General features: G+C 41.7%; 1 protein-coding gene across 1 annotated transcript in view; it reads left to right on the forward strand.

Annotated features, from left to right (window-relative positions):
• The first annotated feature begins 6,723 nt into the window (after window positions 1–6,723).
• LOC115373584 (semaphorin-7A) overlaps window positions 6,724–24,808 on the forward strand; it is a 36,884-nt gene continuing 18,799 nt past the window's right edge. Inside the window, exons 1-5 of the mRNA XM_030072069.1 lie at window positions 6,724–6,922; window positions 12,457–12,596; window positions 17,490–17,552; window positions 20,639–20,734; window positions 21,848–21,953. Of these exons, the coding sequence (XP_029927929.1) occupies window positions 6,841–6,922; window positions 12,457–12,596; window positions 17,490–17,552; window positions 20,639–20,734; window positions 21,848–21,953 (487 nt within the window). The 5' untranslated portion in view covers window positions 6,724–6,840. The remainder of the gene's footprint in view (window positions 6,923–12,456; window positions 12,597–17,489; window positions 17,553–20,638; window positions 20,735–21,847; window positions 21,954–24,808) is intronic.

The raw sequence follows: 24,808 nt of genomic DNA on the forward strand, positions 1-24,808 counted from the left end.
TAATGCCAGGAAAAAAAAAAGATGTATATTATGTACACAATACTTTCAGTTTTTGTTTGTTATTTTGCTATCTTGTTTATAAGATATAATGTTTTTTTTTTTTTTTTTTTTTCATTTTACATTATTAAATGGCTATATTTAAACCTGTCTTGTGTCTATGCATTGCTTTGAATTCTTTTATGTAACGTCTTTTGGCTTATTACCAAATTTAACAAAAAAACAAACTCACTCAGATCCAATCACGGTAAAACCAATCACGCAGTGGATCTTCCTCTGGCTTTATTTGAAATGCCTCTTTGGCTATTGTTAGGAATTTGGCAAGAGACGACTATCTTTTCTTGCATAACTAAAGCACTTAATCCGTTGCAAAGACTTTTTGTTTTCAGCGTGAGCAGGAAAGTGGCCTTGCTGCGGCTCTGCAAGATGACAGAGATGCAGTCGGCAGGTAGTTTATGTACTGTACGTTTCTTTATTTTCTGAATTATGAAGGATTATGTCGGCTGACAGACAGTGGAGAAGTTAAGACCCTCTCTCCTGCAACCACATGGCACCTCTGCCGGTTTAAAAGATCAGACCTCACAAAGAATTTACCAGCTTTTACTGTCTCCCCTGCTGCATTTCATTCTATGGTAAGTGACCTGCTTGGTTTCCATTAAAACCAGAAAAATGTGCTAAGCCAAGAGTTAACCTATGAATCCACTGCTATTCCCCAGTACAGTTTAGAGGCTTGAATTGCTCTGAGTGGGTTCAAAAGATGGCAACTCATTTTGCTCCTCTCATGCGGTTGCCCAGAATAACCCAGAAAAAAAAAAAAAAAAAAAAAAAAAAAAAACTGATAATCACGTGTATGAGCAGAGATTTAAACCCTTTTGGATTACCTCTGCATGTCTCAATCTGTTATATAGGTCTGTCTGGCGGGTGCTATCCTCAGGCCCAGCTTGGCCTGTCATATTATCTATTTTAATACAACTATTTGCTCCCATTGGACAGAAAGCCAAGGGGCAGATTAAAGTGGTGTTTATAAGCCACTCCTCCCAATGACTGGCAAGCACACACCACTCAGAACATTATGGACTCATCACATCTGCTCTTAGGTTAGTTTTGGACTCCTGTTGTGCTTTTAAAGTAAAAAAAGATCAGCGCTTTACCATGAAGAATACATTTTGCATTCACATTCAAGGCATTTGGCCAACGCTCCTAACCGAGGGTCAGCTAAGCTTTAATCCCTAGATCACCAAAATTACAAGCAGCCAATGGCGAGGACAGCAAAGAGCCACTGTCGGCAACACTCTGCCCCCCGACAACGCTCCTGTGATCACAGAATCAGCGTGTAAGAGCAAAGTGCCGGGAACAAACGCAGCGTAAAGAGATGAGAGGCACGGGTCGAGTCCAGGTCCGGTCTCGAGGGCGCCTTTAAGACATCTCGGACGTCCCGTGACCTCTCGTTCCTCTTTGAATCAGACTTGGGCACAGGTGGATGTGGATTTGATCTTTTTTCTACTGTCTAGAGTTATTTTTGATGAGTGGTTTATTTGTCCAGAGAACAGCAAACAGACAGAGGTTTGACCTGTTCATGTAATAGTCCACTGATGTCAAGTGCTGATTAGTCATTTCCCATTTACTTGTTAGTTTGAATAACAAATAAAATGAATTTGGTACATAACTCCTGCAGGTAGACGAGGATTTCTGTTCATTTTTAAAATCCCTGCACCATTACTCTGCAGATATTTGACTATTTTACTGTTCCTCTGCTGGTATCTGACTTCAGTAGGAGTAGAAGTACTGTCACTCTGCTGGTATTTGACTGCAGTAGAAGTAGAAGTAGTGCAGTGAACATCTACTGCAGTAAAATACAAAATGTCTCATTTCAAATGTCCTGGCAGTAAAAGTGACTGAGCTCCTTTTTCCAAACAGTAACTGTGTTAGCTGGGATCTTTTCCATGCAGTTAGAAAAGGAGGAGAGAACACGCTACAAACTACATGCTTTTAAAGGGGGATTACGCCCAAAATGAGGTGAGGACCCTGTAGACTCAACTGACACATGCGGAATAACTTCATAAAGTGATGGTTGAGTCTACATGGTTCTCATCATCCACACGTACTCCAAAATTTTGCCAGCTGAGTCTTCACTGCAGTTTTTTATTGTCTAGCTTTTATTGTGAAATTTGGAAAAAAGACAAAAAGTGAAAAGCGACGAAGCAGAAGCAGGTTCCTCCTCTCATCTTTGCTGGCTGAGCTTTTATTGTGAAAGGTTCCACAGTCTGTCCCTGATCATTTGATTCCCTTGTAATGGATGTGATTTCAAATGTAGTAAAGGTCAAAGTAGCTCAAGTAAAAACTTTACTTAAGTGAAAGTACACTTAAACTTGACTTTAAAATTTTTTTAAATGCACGAAAAATTTACTGAATTACAGCGACATCAGTGAAAGCAATTAGTTCCACCTTTGATGTGCATGGGCTTTTTTTTTTTTTTTTTTTTTTTTTTTTTTATGATTCCTTGACTGGGTCTTGACCCTGGCCTTGGTTTGTTCTGGTCTTGCTCTTGTCTTGACTTTGTGTCATCCATCAGTAGATCCTGATAAAAAACACTAATGACCCTGGTCTTGGATGGACTTGACGGAGGCGGTCGTCACTGCAGCCTTGTTAGGAAGAGGAACAGAAAAGACTTTTTTTTTTGCAGCCAATTAAAACGAGCAGAAGTGAAAGGATCTGATTCACCGTGGAGATGGTGACGAGGGGTAAGTGCTTTTTTTAGACGACTGAGAAAGAGGGCTTTTTCTCGGCTTGAATGACAGAAAAAAGGGGGAACGTCTCTACATAATGACACAAAAATGTTCACAAAAATCCCTGATCCAACTTCATAAGAACCTTTTCTGTTCAACTCACAGTCCCACCAAACTCAAATGCAAATCAATAAAGTAAAAAAAAAAAAAAAAAAAGAGCATTTATATCTTCAAGTGTGGAAAAAAGTGAGCTCTGGTTTCATCTATGTTAACTTTTATGTTTTATGCTGAGATATGTTTAAGGTTTTTATCACACCTGCACATCTTGCAGCTGCATTTTTGTCGCTGCATCTTATTTATCACATCGCGTCCGCATTTAGTCCCTGTGAGCTGCTCTAAACTAAACTAGACTAAAAAAGATATCTCTATATTTAACAAACCGCACACATTTATGGTCTCACACAAAGTATTGCTTTCAGCCACCCTCCCTGTGATCCTGTGGCCACGGCTTCATATTGGTATTCACCAGCAAGTGGTGCTAAAAGCCCATCATTTGACGGTGTCTCTGTCATTCATTATAGTTAGGAAGCATATTCTAATTTGCATTAATTATCTGTGAGTGTTTTGTTACTACACAACAGGCAGCGAGGCTTGTGCTGCTTTAACGTGATTGGATTAGAGGGTGGAGAATGGAAATTTGGTGATGTTCATAAAAATGATTTAGTTATCCGTTCTGTACAATTACTCCTTGTCTCCTAGTACGCTGGCACGCACACACACACACATGCACACACACACACACACACACACACATGTTCTCCCATCCTCTCGCTCTCACGCCCGCTTCCTCTCATTTTAATTTCCATCTATTTTATTTGTCTTGTGAATGTTTTTTGTGAATTTTTGTTGTACCATTCTGTTCTCATTCAGGTTCTGACAGTCCAATCCAGTTGTGACTGTGCTCATCACCTTGACTTTTTTTTTTTTCACCGCTTTTTATTTGTGTTGAGATGAGATGTTCATGAGCTTCCTCTTTTTTCTTCTTACTGTCTCACCTGCACAAATCGCACCTCTTCTTCCTTTGTTCATTAGCACGGCACTTCATCACTGTTTCCACCGTGCAGCTGAACAAAACGAAAATGAGCTGAACTTCTGCAAGGTGACGGCAGGTGCAGGTCGACCCGCAGACAGGCAGGGAGCGTGACCAGCACCTGGAAGGTTGTTGGTTCAACTCCTGCCACCGGTTGTGACCTCTGAGGGGTGACTGGAAACTATACTGGCCACTAATGCTGCCTCAGTGCCCTTAGCAAGGCACTGATACCCAAACTGCTGCAGAGGTGCTGCACTGAAGGTGACCTAGGGTGTGTATATATATATATATATATATATATATATACATACATATATATATATATATATATATATATATATATATATATATATATATATATACGCATGTGTGTGTGTGTGTCCCAGAGGGATATTTGAAAGGACAAAATGCTCAGTCTCCTTGTGTAAATTAACACATTAAGTCATCGTCTTCCCCTCATTCCTCTCCTAAATCAAGGCTCTCTGGAGGATTTCCATTCCAACCAATGACGCCAGCAGCTGCTTTCAATAATTAACATGTTTCCAACCAGAGAGGAGGAGCCAATCGGCGAAATGAGTTCCTGTTTTATTTGGTTGGAGCGGAAACCTGCAGACGAATGACCAACTGCGTGCTCAAGCTGTTTCAAACATTTGTCCAATAGCCAACATTTACCACATGGAAGACTGGAATTTTAAATGCAAATATTTATCTGGAGGCAGAAAATAATCTCATTGGTTGAGTCCAACCTCAGTGGGTGGAGTCAAGGAAACACATGATTTGTAATTTGTTTTGCAGCTCAGCATAGCTCAACATCAGCACACACACACACACACACACACACACACACAAACACACACACACAAATCATAGTAGACAGGTAAGCAGCAGCACAGCACACATGCAAACTGTAATCAATAAAAACGCTTGTCCAGTACAATAAATACATAAATAGTGATAATAATAATAGTAAAAACACATATGCAAATAGGTAAACAATGTAGTGTGCACCTGCATTAAAAATGAACAAGGTGAAAAAAAAAAAAAAAAAAAAAAAAACAGCATAGAGGTGCAGTTAAGAAATGACCTGCACAGTAATAACCCTTATAAATAAAAAATGCAGAGTGGTAATGGATGTCAGCATAACCTAAAGTGCATTTAGGACATTTTATTTCCAAAGCCCACTGAGTTCAATTATGTCTGTTAAGTTCAATTACGGTTCTAATTATAAGAAACTTAATAAAAGTCCAACTACATAAACGTTCAATTATGGCGAGGCCAGCTAATATAAATCCTAATGTGCTTGCTGCAAACTGACAAATTACATTTCAGCCGTACTAAGCAACCTGAGCAATAACTTCAAACTGACCATGCTCACCTATAGCTGTCTATATAGGCTAGTTAAACAAAATAAATGAATGAAAAGTGACCCGCTGCCATTTCTATCTTCAGTTTTTATAATCTATCAGAGCAGAGTTCCTTCACTGCCTCTCAGCTGTGGTTCGATGACCTCGTACGTTGAGGTTTAACTCAGCCAATGAGATTATTTCTGCCTCCTAAGCAGCTCTGTGAAATATTTCTATAGCTAAACTCCAATCTGCCTCACAGTGATGTGAAGGATCACAGAGGGGCTTCCACGGCTCCCCGCTGGGTCCGCTCCTCTGTGAACTCACTGGTGTTGGACCAAGTGAGTCCTGCCTGGGCCCTGAAAAGGGCAACCAGCTGGTCTGCACCAGGTTTCACATGAAACCCCACAATTTAAGCCTGCACTCAGGTTACATCTGGATTGTCTCCCATGCATGAGTCGACTGTGGAGATTTTAATAGGTTTCCCCGAGGACCCAACAGCGTTTGGCCTGCTTCTAAATCGGGACATACAGGAATATGTATTTGTCCTTTCTCCTCTTTACCATTTAAAACAACAGTAGCTGCCCCACCCCCTCCCCACCCCCAAGTTTGTCTTTCACAGAAGCCCAAATGACTCTGCTATGTGCTTTTTTGTGTGTGGATGAAGCCTTAAACACAACACAGGGAGCAAACCCATTAGCATGGAAACATCCTTTTTCCCACTGATAAGCATTTGCCATTTGCTTGGCTATACTGATGCATTTTTTCCAATTTAAGTCAATTAACTGTAAAGATGCAAGCACAGCAGAGCCATAACGCTGATTCATCCTTTTTGGGGCACCCAAGGGACCACTGACAGATATTGATTAGGTGGTACAGTAGAGGCAGTTGGCAGGGTAATGTCATTATTTGCTGTTGGTGTGATGACTTATATGCAAGCAGTGACAGATGAACAAAATGGCTCTCTGCTTGTGTCTTCGCAGCAAAGGCTTATAGGTTGCCTGCCCTGGCGAATCGGGTGAAATCAGAGGGAATCAATGTATTTGCACGGGAAGACGCTGTGCGCAGTGGGACCTGATTAAAACAACATTAGCAATCTGAAATCTGAGAGCTGGAGCCTGTTCGACATTAACTGGGCGTTGCAAAAAAAAAAAAAAAAAAAAAAAAAAAAGCCAAATTATTTGAGCCTGTATCATCACTGTGGAAACTCACAAGACGCACTGGCATTTTAATGGTGTCAAATGAGGAAATCTGTGAAAATCGTTTTTTTTTTTTCTTGGTTCCCTATCAGCAACAGGTATGACGTGTAATCCTACATGCCTTTAACTGTTTCCAAAATTTCCACAACAATACACAGTGTCGCTTTCTGCCGGTTATTCGTCTTTTCGTGCAGTCAAAGTCTCCGTTTGCAGGCGATTTTTGCAAGCCCACTTTTCTTTTTTGCGCCCTTGATACACTCCCCCCTTTTCCTTTTGTTTCCGAGGTGGAGCCTGATACCCCGACTTCTCCAAACTGGACTGTCGGCAAAGCAGACAGACAAGATAGGACTGGACTGGGACCAGTAGTCAGTTTGCACCGATCTGGGACGCAAATCGGAGAGAAACCATATAGGCGGCTGCAGGAAGGAGGATTTTTGGAGAGCGTTTCCTTTGACTGAATAATTGTACAAAGCGGCCATACACCAATGATGAATTACTTCATCCTGCTGTCGCTTCTTGCCACGGTTTTCGCTGGAAAGTCACCTCGGCTGAAATTTGTTGTGCACGGTAGGCATCTCTGTATTTTCTGGATATTGTCTGCGTTCAGCACAAGTCATTCAGTAATATTGCGCGCCTTGGTCCTTGTTTTATTAGTGGTTGCATATGAATGAGTGAATGGATGGATGGATGGGTGACTGAATGAACACAGTGCGAGTTTATAATCCTGAGCTGATGTGGGCAGTTACTGTTATAAATGTATTTATTTATAATGGTCAGCAGGCTTTATTTATGTTGTTTTGTCCTTGTCTCACACCTCTACGGCCGGGGCAGCACTGAACAAGCTGCAGCAAACTGCACGGATAAAGCCATACTGGTGATGTGATGTTACCTCTGGATTGATCTGTTAAAACACCGCCCTCCCCCCATCGCCCAAGTAGTAAATTACGCGCACCCTCTTTAGGCCCTGCACACATGTCCACTGTCTTTAACACGATGAGCTTTTAGAGCAAAACTCACCCGCTGGTGCCTCATCTGCACATTTACTAGACGCACACCCAGCTGGAGTGTCGGCAGTCTAGTATTATTAATATTATTCTTAGTTTTTCCAGCTGATTTCATGTTTAAAATTTGTAGAAATCAGCACTTCTCATGTCTGTGTAAACACATCGAGGCATTTTCATGTGTCCAAGTTGTGGGTCTGTTAGATTCACTTTCTGTCTTTTCTGCTTTTTCTAACTTGTGCGTTGATTTATCTCTGCTGTATTGCGCTGGTTTCTCGTCACTGAAACGCAACATCCCCCCCAGTTGTTTACCAATTAAGGCACCAAGCCTCTAATTGGTTTTTGTCCCCTCTATCTGCTGTGACTTAGGCTCCTCACCTCCAGGCGCTGCAGAGACACTATAAGTCCTACAGATAGAGATGTGCAGTATAAAGGTCAACAGCGCGCACAAAAAAAAAAAAAAAAAAAAAAAAAACGATCTCTCCTGTACCTTTTCGAGGGAACATGGCGCCTGTGAGCACCCACCACTGTGAGCCTGTACCCTTCAAACACCCGCCTGCCACCGCTGAAAGCATCATGATGGTGAAAAATGTCTGTTTGGAGGTCGACACACTGTAGCTCTCTCTGCCTAAAGAGCTGCAATGCAGGTGCTGTGCATGAGCTGACGGGCAGCTTAGTGCTGCAGCAGAGGAGCAGCTCGAAGAGAGGAGCAGGCTCAAGCAGCGGCCACCATAATACACATAAATACATATATATACACCGAGAGAGAGAGAGAGAGAGAGAGAGAGAGAGAGAGAGAGAGAAATGAATGGAAAATTCCATGCTGAGCCGAGCCGAAGCCCAGTTATCTATTCCACTCACGCCTTTTACACCTCGCACAGTCCTCTGATGTATTCACAATCAATAGAGACGGGGCTGTGTGTGCGTGTCGTGTTAAGATGCACTATCCCTCCCCGCAGATGAGCAATACAAAATGGACAAGACGGCCCGGACGTGCCCGTCATATCAATCAAACTTGTTGTTATGCAATTGCCCGCAGACGCTCCAACCTGAAGGCACCGACACACAATGTTCAGATGGAGAGCGGCGGCGGAAACACCCGGGGGGGCGGGATCGATCCCGGCCGCAGTTTTGAGCCCCGAAGTACAACCTTGGCGAGGATCTGGCGCTGTTTCAGCACCACGAACAGCGCCGGAAGCCTGTGTGCATACTGTATGTGTGTGTGTGTGTGTGTGTGTGTGTGTGTGTGTGTGTGTGTGTGTGTGTTGCATTCCTGCACTATGAGGCCCCAGATGTCCTCGCCAGGCTGAAAAAATGAGGCTCATCCTCCACAGTGAGGACATTTTAAGGTTCTGATTGAGATTTTTGGTTGTGTTGCTGCGGGTTCGGGGGAATCAGTGCAGCTGGTGGAGGTTCTCTCCAGTCCTGTGGCACCGATGTGTGTGTACTGTGTGTGTGCCTGTGTCTGAGAGAGAGAGACACACACACACACACACAGGCGTCCTCTGGGAACTCATTCAAGAGTCATACTTTCCTAAAATCCACTGTAGCTTTTTTTAAAAAAAAAAAAAAAAAAAAAAAACTCTTCCCCAGAATGACAAAATCCAACTTATTTTTGCAGAAGGACACATGCAAGAGCTATATACATCTTTACCTGTCATAATTCAAGGACAGAGGTGATGAAAACCTAAAAAAAACATTTGTCATTGAATAAATTATTTGATCGATTATTTGGCGATACGATCTATTAATCGCTTTGAGAACTACTTTTTGCCTCTTTTGTCACCATCTTTTGAATCTGCCTTTGCAGTTCATATGCTTTGACAGTGAGTGTGTTTGTGCCTCTTGCGAATAAAACCTATTTGAATTGAAGTGAACTGAGAGAGAGAGAGAAAGAAAGAGAGAGAGAGAGAGAGAGCTGCCTTTGTGCTTGTGCTTACACTCAAGAGAAGGGAGAAGAGAAAGATAAGAGCGAGAGAAGAAGAAAGAGAGACAGAAGGACAGACATAGATGAAGAAACGGATCAGAAATGCAGAGAATATAAGAAAAGAGAGTTAAGGGAAGCGAAAGAGAGTCAAACAGAAGGGCAGACGGAGAAAGCGCGAGCTCCATCGCTGGCCGAGCGTTACATCCCAAATATCAGAACATTTTCCCAAAGTTCAGCCGCTGTGTTGCAGCTGACCTTCTCCTCTCAGAGCGCGGCCCCAACACATCAATACAAACGCTCCGCCGAACCTGCCAGTTTCATTTGAATTTCTTGGCATTTTTTATTTTTTATTTTTTTTTATTGCAGGTCTTTCAGGTCCACCTACATCTCCTGCTTTGTAGCCAGAGCTTCTGTATAAATGAAAATAGCAACTGGCTTGCTTCTCCTCTCCTGCATCAAATCACAGCAGAGCTTGAAAAGAGCCTCAGCCTCATCAAAAAAAAAGAAAAAAAAAAAAAAGAAAATGACTTGCTATTACTTTGTCTCTCTATATCCAGAAGCCTTTGTTCAGGTACAGAAGAGAGCTATTACCATAAATAGGGTTCACAGCAGGTTTTCTCAGCTGTTTCAGAGGCACGTGGAAGCAGGAGCTTGTTTTTTTTTTTTTTTTCCATCCATTTTGGAAATGAAGACGTATGCATTTCTCAGCTGGGACAAAATGTGGCAGATGCAGAGAAAGTCAAAGTTCAGTGTCTCGTTCAAGGGAAATTAGGCAGGGACAGACGTGTTTCTGTTTCATCTTTCTGTTTCTGGAAGTAAATTCGAGTTTCATTAGCAGCCGTAACGTGTCACTGATGTAAAACGTACAACAAGAGCGATCAGATAATAAAACAACCGTTTATTTTTCTGCAGAAGAAGTCAGAGCCGTTGTGATGTCGACCCCGTTAAGAAATCACATTTCACTCCCAAGTTCTCTCAGAGACACCGCACTACACTACCCACAAGATTTAGCGAGTTCCCACCGGCCAGAGAGGATGCTGTTACCATGGAAACGCAACGCTCGTTGGCTAGCAACCTGCATCCGTGACTGTCAAAGCTCCACCACACTTTTGCTGTCAGACATGATGTCTTTTTTTTTTTTTTTTTAGAGATGAGGACAAGAAAATTGTTGCAAATCTGTCACCACTAATATATGATTATATTACATCAGCTTTTTTTTTTTTTTTTTTTTTACTCAAGCCTCGTGAATCTGCCACACACCGAATAAAACAGTGTCTGGGAACATCTAAAATTACACATGATTGCAGGAACAAATTGCATATTGAATTCTGAAGTGGGTCTCATGCAAAATACTACGGAATCCACCTACGGTCCTGTTTTTCTTTTCTTTTTTTCCATTAATTTGGATGATTTTGCTTACAATTCTGGGATGAATGGGTAGTTTATTCCCATATACAGTCTTGTGCTTTAGCCTGTTTTTTTTTTTTTTTTTTTTTTGGCTCTCATACCAGCAGTTCATATCTAATCCTCAGTATTTGCACATTTGCGGTTTATTCTAATGTCTAAAGGACTTTTGTTTCTAATTTGACCAAACATATGTGATGCATTTTAGCCTCATGATTACTCTGGTGATGTTTTTGCTCTCCTCTGAAATCCAAGCCATGTTTCTATGTAGCCTCTCAATCTAATCTAACGCCACAAAGGGCAGTTACATCAGATTCAATGTGTTGGTAAGTGAAACCAATTCATATAGCCTGAGGTCCTGCAGCAGCAGATCCCTGTCGGCTGCAGAGTAAATGTAGATTAAAAACCAGAGGTGGTCGGCTCGCTGCCATCGCTGCTGCCGGACCATGGGCCGACCTGCCCGAGGAGCTTAGGCTGCTAAATCTGGATCATCTTTTAAATAACTTCTTAAAACTCAATTTTACAGAGTTTCTTTTATGCGGCGACCTTTTGTTATTGTTTCTGACCTCCGTGTTATTACTGTTCCCTTTGCTTTTATATTTCAACTTTGTTTTGTTATTGCTTTTGCCGTTCGGCGTATTTTATTTTATTTTATTTTATTTTTTTTTTTTATCCTTTCAGCCATCTTTTTAACCGTGCTCTTAGAAGTGCTCTGTAAATGCAGGTTGTTATTATGTCTTTGGATATTACAAGTGAGTCATCAAATATGCAAAAATACATTCAGTGGGCTCTAGTGTTTCAAAAAGCACAACATATAAAGACGTGAAAGGCTGAGAAACTGGGACTTGAAGTAGGCCTTCATTAGGGAGCTAAATAAATATATTTTTACATTCGTCATGGGTCCCTGCTCTCCATGTTCTTTTTTTTCCCTCTTTCTTAGAGGTCAATTTAATTCAGTTCAGTTCATTCATCAAATTATAATTATTACCAAAGGACACTTTTCATAGCAGGAATATTAAAAAAAAAAAAAAAAAATTAAAGGTACCCAGTGTATTTTGTGACCACCAGTGGCGCTATTGGAGCAGTCATGACATTATTTACTGTAACACACCTCGAGGCCTCCAGTGCTGCATTGCTTTTATACGACATTGCTTTTGTGGCCACAGGATTTTTACCTCACATGACTCAGATAGATAGATACTTTATTCATCCCGAAGGAAATTCGCAGTTTTTCAGCAGTATCCACAGATTACAAGATTAAATAAATAAAAAATAAAGAATAAGATCCAAGTACAACACACTAGAGATCTAGGTACAACAGTGTGCAAAAAACAATGTGCAAAAAACTGTGTGCATAGGCGTATAAAATGTGCATAGATGAAGGTCAATGATTGTTCGACTCATGTCCTGTGACGTTTCGTGACGAGGAGTTTAATCCGTAATCTCTTCAAGAATAACGTTTACCTTGTTTTTCGGGAGCAGAATCTCCCGTAGGTGACAGATAATCAGCTGTAAGTTTCTGCTTGGACAGAAACCTCTGTTGCATATCTTGTTTTTATCACACGGGGGCAACGTATTCCACACACCAAGGTAAAACAACATAAACTGAGGCTTGGCAAACGTCTTTTGAGGTGGGAAATGGATTCCACTTGTTTATCGGGCCTCAAGGACACGCCGTGTGTTCTGATGACAAATGGTGCATGCGAAGAAAAGCCAGTGTGTTTAAAAGGAGCTCACCCCTGTAATCCGTTTTGGTCTGACCCCCACAGAGCCGCCGAGGTTCCACTTTGTGAAGCCGGAGAACTACATCAGCATGTACCACCAGGAGGGCACCAACACGCTGTACGTGGGCGGGCAGGCGGTGGTCTTCGTGCTGACGTTCACCGACAGAGGGGTCCGCGACCTGCAGGTATGCCTCGCGTCTTCACCTGCGGTTGATGCATCCTCACCCGCCATGATTCAAGGACAGCAGAGACGATGGAGAGCTAAAAACATTTCGCCTTAGAGAGAACACTCTCACGACTCCTGCAGCTGCTGAGCGGGTCGGGGCTTGGTGTCTTGCTGCAGGGCACTTCAGCAGGACGTGTAGGAGAGCGATACACTGCAAAAACTCAAAATCTTACCAAGATTATTCGTCTTATTTCAAGTCCAAAAATGTCTTATTACTAGTCAAAATATCTCATTACACTTAAAATAAGACATGATCACCTCAGAAGTAACTTGTTTTTAGACAATTGTCTCTTGTTTCAAGTGAAAATTTCCTTTTTTCATTGGCAAAATTAGTTTCTTGTTTCTAGCTATTTTTCACTTATTTCAAGTGAATTTTCACTTTTTCCACTGGCAATTTTTGCCAATGAAACAAGCAAATTTTCACTTGTTTCACGTGAATTTTCACTTGAAACAAGTGAAAATTGTCTAAAAACAATTCACTTCTGAGGTGATCATGTCTTATTTTAAGTGTAATGAGATATTTTGACTAGAAATAAGACATTTTTGACTTGAAATAAGACAACTATTCTTGGTAAGATTTCGCGTTTTTGCAGTGTAGGGTCAAATAGACAGGTCATGTCATGTTCTGTTCTATGCGCCGTGTCATTGTGACCGGCACTGGCGCCAAACAGGACAAGTATAGGCTAAAAACATGAGTGGGAAACATCTGGCGATTTCTGGGAAAAGGCAGGCACACCACACGCACACTTATGGTATTAAGTAATCAGAGACCGCGGGTGGGAGTCCAAGATAAGCAAGATTGAAAAGGGTTCTCACACAGGAACTCGCTCGGGAAGTTGGGTTGGCCAAAGTGTTAAAAACAACTCACACATGAGGTCTAAAAAAGGATGACACAATCTGTAATTTGGAGAAGAATTGTCTGTGACCTGCGTTGTTAGTAGAGCCGCTGTGAAAAAAGAGATTCCCCATGTGATACCTGTGTCTCGACCAATCTGATTCCTCTTTGAACCACCACTTTCTGCCACGACAGACGCATGGTTGTTTTTTTTTTTGTTTTTTTTTTGGAGGGATTGAACCTGGGAGCTCTCAGCTGTGAGATGATCTCTGGTGTTGGAAATTACCAATAGCAGCCAGATTAAGACTGCTAGATCTTTAAGATGGTCTTTTCTTTAAGGCACTTTGGCCGCCAGTATTTTGAGGTCCTGGTCTTTCATTAAAAAAAAAAAATAATAATAGTGAAAAATGCTTTTTGAATCTGCAGTAACACCAGTGGTGGCGGTAACAAATTACTCAAATACCTGTTTTTGTGGTAATGTCATCTCAACACAATTGTTTTTCTTTTTCAATTCTTGTAATCTGTATTTAATTTTGAAATGAATATACTGTCACTTTCTACCAAAAAAAGTGAAAATCTAAGTCAGAGTAACTCAAATAATCCTAATGTAATCCTTTCTTTAGCAACCAGAAACACTGATTCTGCGGTCCTTTGGGTAACCAGATCTTACCTCTGTGGTCTATTATGATTTTTCATTAGATTTTTATGTATTTATTCATTTATTTATTTATTTTTAAATGAGTAACATTATTTTATTTTACCCCGGGTCCTGGCTATAAAAGTTTTCTGTGAGCTTGATGTAAAATGACAGCACACACATCATAACCAGTGACACCAGTGATTTTGAAATGTTTGTCCCATTTACAACAGTTTTCCCAGAATTTACACCGCAAACAAACCTCAATGCAAATCATGTGGGAGCAGCTCATTTGCATTTCCTAGTACAGCAACAGAAGTTCTTGGTGGTTATTTTGGCTGATTGGTGAATGGACCATAACCTTAACCCTAACTTGGGGTTAAGGTTATAGTTAGGCATGAGTTGGTTATGGCTACTACACTGCGTTCCAACTTATTATGCAAATGATATTTTTGTCCAATTTTCCTAAATAGTCAATGAAAATGACAGTCAGTATAATTTTCAAGTCACCAACAGTTAGAATATAATTTGATTTTTATTGAACAAAACTCAAAATGATAACAGTATTTTTTTTAAAAAATAAAAAAACTCAAAATATACTGTTCCAAGCTATTATGCACAACAGATTTTCAAAACATTTTGTAGGTTGTAAAGAACTGAAAATGGTCATTTGTTGACTTTGCAGCATTAGAAGGTCATATTTAGGGACATCAAAAGCTATTTCAATCAAAAACATCTTAACAGGCCAAATTACATGTTAACATAAGAGCCCTTCTTTGATATCACCTTCACAATTCTTGCATCCATTGAACTTGTCAGTTTATGGACAGTTTCTGGTTGAATTTCTTTGCTGGATGTCTGAATAGCCTCCCAGAGCTGCAGTTTGGATGTAAACTGTCTCCCACCCTCATAGATCTTTTGCTTGAGGATGCTCCAAAGGTTCTCAATAGGGTTGAGGTCAGGGGATGATGGTGGCCACACCATGAGGTTTCCTCCTTTTATGCCCATGGAGCCCAATGCCTCAGAGGTATTATTAGTGGCATGAGATGGTGCGTTGTTGTGCATGAAGATACAAAATGTTTTGAAAATCTGTTGTGCATAATAGCTTGGAACAGTGTATTTTGAGCTTTTAATTTTTAAAAAAAAATACTGTTATCATTTTGAGTTTTGTTCAATAAAAATCAAATTATACTCTAACTTTTGGTGACTTGAAAATTATACTGACTGTCATTTTCATTGAGTATTTAGGAAAATTGGACAAAAATATCATTTGCATAATAAGTTGGAACGCAGTGTATTAGGGAAAGCCTGTAAGAAATGAATGTAAGTCAATTAGAAATTCTGCCGCTGTGCTAAGACAAATATGAAAATCGCTCATTTTTCAAATTGGAGTTTTTGGTTGAAACACCCAAGAGACACAAGAAAGTTTGAAGTTCATTTTCAGTTCATGGATAAAAGGAAGGGAAGATGATGCTGAAGTTGTAAAATACACACGCCTGCTTCGGGAAGAGATGTGCGGTAGCCTGTAGACGTTTTGCAGCTGAGCATACAGAATCACTGCTAGTCCTTCAACACTGAGCTTTTTTTTTTTTTGCGTTGGATTGGTGGTTTATGTTCAAATGAAAGAGAAAGCACATAAATCCTCAGTCAGTTCCATTGTTTTTTTCCAGCCAAACTGAGCCTTGAAAAAGGTGAAGTGTTACCACCCCCGGCTGAGCTCCGGTTACCGGATACGTCGGGCTGACAGCAAAGTTAGTTCGCCCTCCCGCTGGCGAGGGTGACACAGTAACCCAAGGCCGGGCCGGGAGAGAGGAGACTGCCGGCCAGGCGCTGACCTAGTTCAGCAGCCGAGATGCAGCGAGGGCCGGGGAAGATGGGTCATGCATACATTAATGGAGCTAAGCTTATCTCTCCCTGCGAGGAGGGAAAAACATAATTCGCTGTGCTAATAATGTCAACATAGGCTCAAGATAATACTGTGTGTGGGCTGGTGTCAACACTGACTAGACCAACAAATGGTCGGCGCTGTAAGTGTGCCGTTTCGTCTGAATATGACTCGGCCTTATTTTTTGTAGTGATTGCAGGCTTAGCGCCGGGTGTCATTAGGTTTCATTCAGTGCAGCCTAAATGACAGGCGGACAGTTGTTAGAGGAATAATCCACCCTTAAAGAAAAAAAAAAAAAACTGCTAATGCCAGTGTACTTTGCATTGCTGGGCCGTTTTTGCTGCTCGGCGGCGTGTGCTCACATTCGCACGGTTAACTAGCCGAACATAAATGATGTGATTTCGAGTCGAGATGTTTTTCCGGCGCCGCCACGGGAGGGTTCAACAGCAGAAACATTTAATCAGTTTCGGTGTCAGCGCCTGAAAATCAAAGAGCACCGGCTTGTTTACAGGCGGCTCATTTTGCACCAGTGTTCAACAAATATTACCGGGAGAAATCTATCATAAAAAGACAGTTGCGTCGATATGCCGTAATGCAGTGCAGACACAAAACCCAATGCATTCGGAGTCAAACAGGAAAAACTCTGTTGATCTTCCTGTTGCTCTCTCCCGTTACACTTGGGCTTGACGATTTCTCCGTGTTACATCAATATTGGGATGCAGCACTACATTTCTTCGATTTTCGATATCGATATATGGTGATAAGTCTTAAGTGTGAGTCCTCTGGTTTTATAAGCTGCAGCACAGTAAAGAGATGCAGTTATCTGACTCATTATACCGCTCTTAGCTGTTCTGGTATCTCCTCCACCTGCTTGGTCATCGTATCTGTTGCGTGCCAGGCAGATAATGCATCCTGAATCAAATCACGACATAAAGCTTCTTCTTTTACTTGTTTTATTGTCCGAACAGACGACAGTGCAAACACAAGCTGACTGGCTGTCCTCGTTGCTCTTTTTCCCTCCTTCTGCGTCTCTAGACATGTGACCTAACTCAGTACATGACAGTATCCACATTATCCACATTAGTAATGATTATTGACATTTTATTAGTGAAAACACCAATCGTCAGCTATAAAACATCTACATAAGATCGATATCTCGGTATTCGGTCAAACACATTGTGACATTGTGATACCCAGTGAAGTATTTCTGGTGATTTCTGATTCTGATAGTTAAGTTAATTGTGCAAAATAAATCAAATTTTCTTGTCAAAAAGCATTGTCGGAAATGCTCGCTGTAGTAGAAGTAGATGAGGCCGGTTGAGAGAAATCATCACCAAATGACCATCACAGACTGGTGATATCCAAAGGATCTAAAAGTGGGTTTTTCTTTCAGTGTGAATTGTTTTTGCATTTGAAAAAAGGGGGTTTGTTGTTGCTTTTCTGAAAAAAAGTGTGAAATTACTCGGCACAAGTTAACCCTTCGTTCCGCCCACAGATCCCAGTGGTGACCGACGAGACTGCAAAGGCCACGTGCATGGCAAAGTCGGCACCGCCCAAGGTAGAGCCTCGCACACACTGGTGATCACTGCTGCAGAAACACCATCCTCATGGCTGTCATCATCATCATCGTCATCATCATCATCGTCATCATCACCAATGTAGTTAAGTTAGCCCTGCCATGTTTATTTTGTTTTTCTTTATTTATTTCCTCTGTGATAAGACAGAAAGCGAGAGCAGGAATCCGAGCAAACATGCAGATAAAACATAAAATAAAATAGAAAGAGGACAGAAATGACTCGTGCAGATGCGATAAAATCACACGGGACATTTTTCCCCTCCAAACACTGAGCGAGTGCACACATGAGGGAGGAACAGCAGAGGAAAACCCAACAGGAGATCTCTCACACGGACGGAAAAGATCATTTTTTCTCGCCATATTGAACCTGAAGTCAGTGTGAGCTGTGGTTAAAGCTCCGAGACACGACTTGTCTTCATCTCAGATCCTGTGAAAGCTTTGAAGCGGGAGGTTCATCTGAATGGGACAGGATATTGCTCTGCCTGTCATTCCAAATGGAGCTGTCTCCTGTAGGGCCTCTTCCTCTGCAGAAGAAAAAAAAAAAAAAAAAAACCTTCCTGCCATTGTCAGCCAATCAGAAACCGTCTCCTATCTGTTTAACGGTGCTTTGTGTGGCATTTTAATATCACTAAATTATTACCACATTAATTCTGAGAGATTAGTGTAATTACTGTAAACAAACAAAACCATCACTGAGTGGCCCGACAGCCCCCATCAGCCCCGACGCCGCTTTTTTTCCATCATCGACCAGCAGGTGGGAACCGACGGGAAATCTGCTGCGCTGCTTTACGGCACCCAACAGGAAGAGGGCGCTGTTCTTCCACTGCAAAATGAAGTTAAAGCTTCCGGAGTGTTCTGGCAGCTTCTGGCAGATGGTGGCACAAACACTTCCAACCATGTTGAGCCTCCGTGGTTAAGAGGAAGGACACGAGGAACAGAAAGGGGGCAGGAAACAGCAGGGTTTGTGGGAAATGTAGTCTAGATTTGGCAAAACACCATCATTAGCGCATCTCCAGGGTCTCATTTGTTAATTATAATTTATCCAAGGTATCTCACTAAAATGGTCAATGAAGTACGACACTGAAAAATGCTGCATGAAGAGAAGCAGCGAGCTTGCAGCAAAGTGTCTCATCAGGACTATTTTTGTGTCCCTTTGCTTGGAAGTGCTTGTAATTTATAGCACCATTGATAGCCAAAAAAAAAAAAAAAAAAAAAAAAAAAAAGTGCATTTTGCAGTTTCCCACCTTTTCTGTTTGATGTTGTCTGACCCACTGGGAGCCACTGCCTCGTTACGTTATTTAAAAATGTTACACAGCAAATTTAGGAAAGTTGTCTCTCTGTTTTTCTACTTTTCCCTCCAATCTGTCATTTCTTTCTTTTTTTTTTTTTTTTTTAGTACATTCACCCACCGCCCATGCCCCTTAAAACACATGCACGGCCACACACACACACTCACACACACACACACACACAGAGGACGTTATGTGGACTCTGCAGCTGAATCTAAATGCAGCCCTGCCTCTGATCCCAACCTTTAATCCAAGTCCTAACCCTAAACTCGCTTTATCCTTAAAGCTCCGCATTTGGTGTGTGAGTGCCCCAGCTGCCCCTCTTTCTCCTCCCTCACACACACACACACACACACACACACACTTGCTAGCTAAATGACAGACTTTAGCTGAGATCCGTGCTGGCCTGGTTTACAACAATGTCCAGACTGTCAGTAATTAGCCCATATTTCTAAAAAAAAAAAAAAAAAAAAAAAAAAAAAAAGGTGAGAAACTGGGGTCCTGGAGGCACAATTATTCTCTATAAACCAATCAAGGAGTGTCTCTTTAATCCTCACTGTAACCCGAACCTAATCCTAATTCTAACCTCAACCCAAAACCCATAAGTCATAACCCAAAGTAGAGATTTTTAAGTCACGCAAATGTTGAATGTCCACAACTACCGCTCACAAGAAGAGTACAAGTCAGCCAGTTACACACACACACACACACTCACAGAGGTGCTTGCCCTGTTTCTCGAAGTTTGTTTTTTTTGTTTCAGTCTCATTTTTCTCATCCCTCACTTCTGTCTGGATTTGCAGCCATTGTTTTTTTTTCTGTATGATGCTTTTAAAAACGCTCTACAAATAAACTTGTCTTGACTTAACTCAAACATCGCCGCAACCCAAAAAAAAAAAAAAAAAAAAAAAAAAAGAGCCGCTCAATTTCAGCTCCCTTAAGGTTGTGTTTAGTATTCACTGTCATTCCCCGTCCCGGTGCGTCCTGGGAAAGCGGTCCATTTTCTGTACTTAATGAAGAGGTGATGCATATGGAGTGCTGCGGCCCGCTGCTGCAGGGCTAAGCCTCCTGCCAGCTCCCTGCCAGAATGTTCAGGGCGTGGATCAATTCCAAGTTTTTTTTTTGTTTTGTTTTGTTTTTTTTTCCCCCCCAAATCTCTCTCTCTCTCTTAATTTCTCTTCGTCTGTCTACCTTCCATTGTCTTCATGTTTACCCCTCTGTCTCTCTCTCTCTCTCTTTTAATCCCGTTGTTTTGTGTCTTCATTCTTTGTCCCTTTCTCTCTCTCTCTCAATTTCCATCCCTCCTTTACTCTCAAGCTCTCTGTTTGTCTTTAATTCTCTCTCGGACATTGTCCGTCCACCTCTCGCTGTCTCTCCCTCTTTTTATCTGTCTCTCTCTCTCTTTCCCGGTCTCTTGGTTTTCTCATCTTGTTTTCCCCACCTTGTCGTCCTGCCATTTCTCCCTGACTCTCTCTCTCTCTTTTAATCAGTCTTTCAGTCACTCTCTATCTGTCTCATTGTCCCTCTGCCTCTCACTGCCTTCTTTCTCTTTCTCTAATCACTGTTTGACTCATTCTCTCTCTTTGTCACTCTCTCTCTCCTCTCTCAATCTCATTGTCTATTTTTGTCCCTCTCTGTCTTGCCTTTGTCTCGTTCTCTCTCTCTGGCTCTCTTGCTTTGTTCCTCTACCTGTGTGTCTCTTAATCTGTCATTCTTGTTTTCTCCCTCTCTCTCTCTCTCTCTCTCTCTGTCTCACTCCTTCTCCCTCTCTCTTCCCCACAGTTGGAGTGTGATAATTTCATCACCGTAATCCAGAAAGTAAATGACACCTTTGTCGTGTGTGGGACAAACGCTGGAAGCCCCAAATGCTGGCTGCTGGTAAGAGGTTGATTTGATCATACTCTCATATCCTTGAAATGTAGTTACACAGATTTCATTGCTGCCACCACAGATGGCCCACTTTTTATTGCACGCTGGCTACACTTGTGCTGCATGGCCGGCCGAACGCTGTGTCCAAAAGTCATGACTCTTCATTTGTATGTTCGGTACATCCTAAACCAATGTACTTACTCGCTAAAAAAAGCAAAATAAACCTTTTCTGAAAAATGTGTAAGAACCCCACTCATTCACTGAATTGAAAGCCTGACTTAGTCTTGTTCACTGGCCAGGAGTTTGACTCTTACGCTGACACTTCAGTCAATAAAAATCAGCGTTATGCTGCACAAACAGTGAGAGCATTTGAAATGAACATTTTCATAGCCGTTTAGAGGATGTTTGTAGAAAATAGATGTTTTAAAGATGATCTCGCAGTGTGAAAACCTTGCATGACTGGCCTGGCTGGAGGATACCGTGACTCCGGGCCACTTGAAATAATTGTAAAATTGATAATATCTCATATCACTCCCGCAGACTTCCCCCTCTTCATGCACTTGCAGATTAGATTTTCCAATAGCGCCTGCAAAAGGAGACACAACCACGAGTACTGGGCGCTTTTCAGCTGCCATTTTCTTCACCACCAAAGGAGCCAGGTGGTGGATAAAACTCTTCCAAGAGCTGGTTGGGTGTAAAGCAAAAAAAAAAAAAAAAAACATCCTCCACTCCAATAAATGCCTTAATTGCGATCCTATGTTCATCTTTTAAAGCATGCATTTTCCCCAAATGTTCTACAACGGCAGCTGTTGCCTCGTCAAATATTGTTCCCCGGCTCAAGTCGCTCGAGTCACATTTAAATTTGCTCAGTCGTGCCGTTCCTAACAACAAACCTAACGCCGAGTCTCGGATAAGTCTGCTTCTTTTAAATGCTGCCAATGAAGTCTGCAGACCTTTCTCAAGATGTGGCTGGTTTGCAAGGTTAGGTGAATAAGCGAAACAAAATATATCTCTTTTACGGAGGAATATGGCTTTGATGGAGTGTCAAAATAGGTGAAGAGAGCTGTGTGTGCTGGGTCAGGGCCTTGCTGCAGGTTGTCATGTCACTTCGCCCTCTGACAGGTAAATGACACCGTGCTGACCGACGCCCAGGGCAGCGGGCAGATAGCATCGGCCTCTGACATTTCACCTCCTTACCCCTCCCAGAGGTCCATCAGCCTGTCTGCAGGTAACACACACACACACACACACACGCAAAGTACAGGTCTGCTCGCTCTCAGGACTCAGCTCTTTGTGCACTGTTTGGAGAAAATAAACAGCCCCTGCTCCAAATTGCTGCAAAAGCCCTTTTCAAGAAAAATGAAATCACTGAATATTCATAATTTAACATCACAAAGCTGCAGCGGGGAAGATTTTTATGTAACAAGATGTGGTGTACGAGCCCTGCCAGCGGCCTGTGTAACACATCAGCAGAGTTGTTTGCTCTGTCTGAGGAAGTCGGCGAGTTCATGACGTCGCCGTGTTTGGATGCCGGCTGCTGTTCTTCACGGGGCTAAATCCTGAGTCGGTAGCAGAGGAGGGGAAAATGATCACAGCAGAGTCTATTCTTCCCAGGACAACTAAACGATGCAAATGCAGCGCTCGCCTTATTTTATAGTCAGCGCATGGTGTGACCTCGGGAAGCTGGGTCAGCCTTAAAAGAGAGCAGCCGAACTTTCTGCAGCGCTTAACTCGGCAAGCCTCAAGTGAAGCGACCTTATGATTAAATCCCACCGTCACTTCTTCTTTTGTTACCTACAGGCTGCTGTGGCTCCTCAGCAACTTACATGTGTAGTGAAAGTGTTCTCAGCTCGGCATTTCACAATAAATGTCTCTCTCAAAACTGCATGATACTGTGGCACTAGGAGTATATCATAATTTAACCATTTATTGATCGACTATATTACTACAGTATCTCTAACATGCTAGAGCCATAGGTGCTGAGTCACTTTAATGCCTTTGACTAAACGGTGTAGAAATTTCTCGTACAGCAGCAGCTCGAGCTCAGAGGCGCATTTTCAGCAGCAGCGACACTACTGATTTACTATAGGAATATCATAAGAATACTGCTAATACTATTACTATACTATAAATACTACTATGTATGTATTGTTGTAATATAATTGTAGGTTTAAGGCACGTGCACTTTTTTAATGCACATGTTTTTATATTATTTCTTTCCTTCTCTATTTCCTATAATTTCAAAAGCGCATTTTCAGCAGCAGCGACACAATTGATTTACCATAGGAATATCATAGGAATACTATTAATACTACTACAAATACTACTATGTATGTTTTGTTGTAATATTATTGTAGATTTAAGGCAGATATGTTTACATAAAGCACATTTTTTATTTACAAATTTCTAATGCATATAATTCATATAATTTCTTTCTTTTTCATTTTCTATTTCTTATCATTTCACTTATGCTTGAGCTAAGAAGCGCATTTTCAGCAGCAGCGACGCTATTGATTTATTATAGGAATATCATGGCGAGACTATTAATACTGCTACAGATACTACTATGTATATTTTGTTAATATTATTGTAGGTGCAATGCACATATGTTTACATAATTCACATATTTATATATATTTTTAATCAAATTTCTAATGCACATATGTACTTTTCTATGTCTTATCAATTTACTTATGCTTATACATATATTCCTCTTGTGAATTTGAGCCACTGCAACTGGCCCAGTTTCCCCCCGGGGGTCAGTAAAGTATTTCTGATTCTGATTCTGATTCCAAGTGGCAGCGTGTCTCCGTGCGTCTCTCGCTCTGTCTGCGATCACACTGTCCTTGTCACTTTGATCATGAGGTGAGGTGCGTCTCGGCAGAAAAACGGCATATGACATTTTTTTAAAAAAACCTGTAGTAAAAAAGAGGGAGCAGCACCCTCACTACCATTGTGAGAACTTCATTGTGCTAAATGTAAAAACTAACCGTCTTTCATCTGAAAGTGAGAACCAACTCTGCGCCTCATATCACATGACCCCAACACCAATCAGCCAATCAACCGCCGTTATCGCCAGCAGGGCTAAAAGTACACCCATTATATCACATTATCCAAATCACAGGCTGTTGCGGAGAAGGGCGCACCATTCCAACCGCACAGATTTTCCCTATTTTTTTTCCAAAATGTAATTCAGGTGATGGGTGCAGACGCTTCTCCACCCACAGGAGGCGACACATTGAAGGAGTGAAATGCAAAGTGTGTCCTGAACAGCTGTGAGCGAATAGTCGGACTCGCTCTCTTCAGTATTTTTTTTTTCCTACAAAGCTTCACAGACGGCCTTTGCTTGTTGAACCGCTGCGCGCTGATGTCACCTTACAGGGTTTCCGGTTACTGACGCACAAATTTTCTCACAGATGCCCCTCATTGCCATTTTGAGCCACTAACATTGGAAAGTTGCCTGGTGCAGCATTCAGTCGTGGTATTCAGTCAGTTATGGTACCAGAAGTTGCGGATTTTTTTTTTGTATGTGCTATCAGTCATTTTATGAGAGTGGGTGTCACTTTTTCAAACGTTGCATATCTTGTTTTGGGAAAAAAAAAAAAGCTCCTCCGACTCTTCAGATGAATCTTGCTCATATGAGTCAATACAGTGCAGCAGCGGCAGAGTGGCACTTGTGCGTCTCAGACTCCCAGGAGCGATCTGTCTCTCATTATCACTCCCTATTCATAACATGCAGAGAGGCAGATGCTTTTATCTAAAGTGCCTTGCAGCCATTCCTGTAAAAGCAAGATATGTTAGTGGGTTTTTAATAAATGATCATGTGGTACTTACCTAAGTTAAACATAGAAAATCTAAAGTGTGATATCACTTACCGTGGAATAATGCTCCATGCACGTACCTGAATGAGAAATGTCATTAGTTTTCCTTTTCTCTTAAAACGCTGTTGGGTTTTCAGGGCGTGTTTTGTGCTGTGATTTTGTCTTTAATTCCTGAGGCACTCAAACTACGAAAACAGTCTTTCTGAGTCGTGTGTGTTTCAAAAATATTCGACTGTATGCTTGATGTCGGCTGCGTAAGTGG

Source organism: Myripristis murdjan, chromosome 16, assembly GCF_902150065.1.
Source record: "Myripristis murdjan chromosome 16, fMyrMur1.1, whole genome shotgun sequence".
Classification (NCBI taxonomy): domain Eukaryota; kingdom Metazoa; phylum Chordata; class Actinopteri; order Holocentriformes; family Holocentridae; genus Myripristis; species Myripristis murdjan.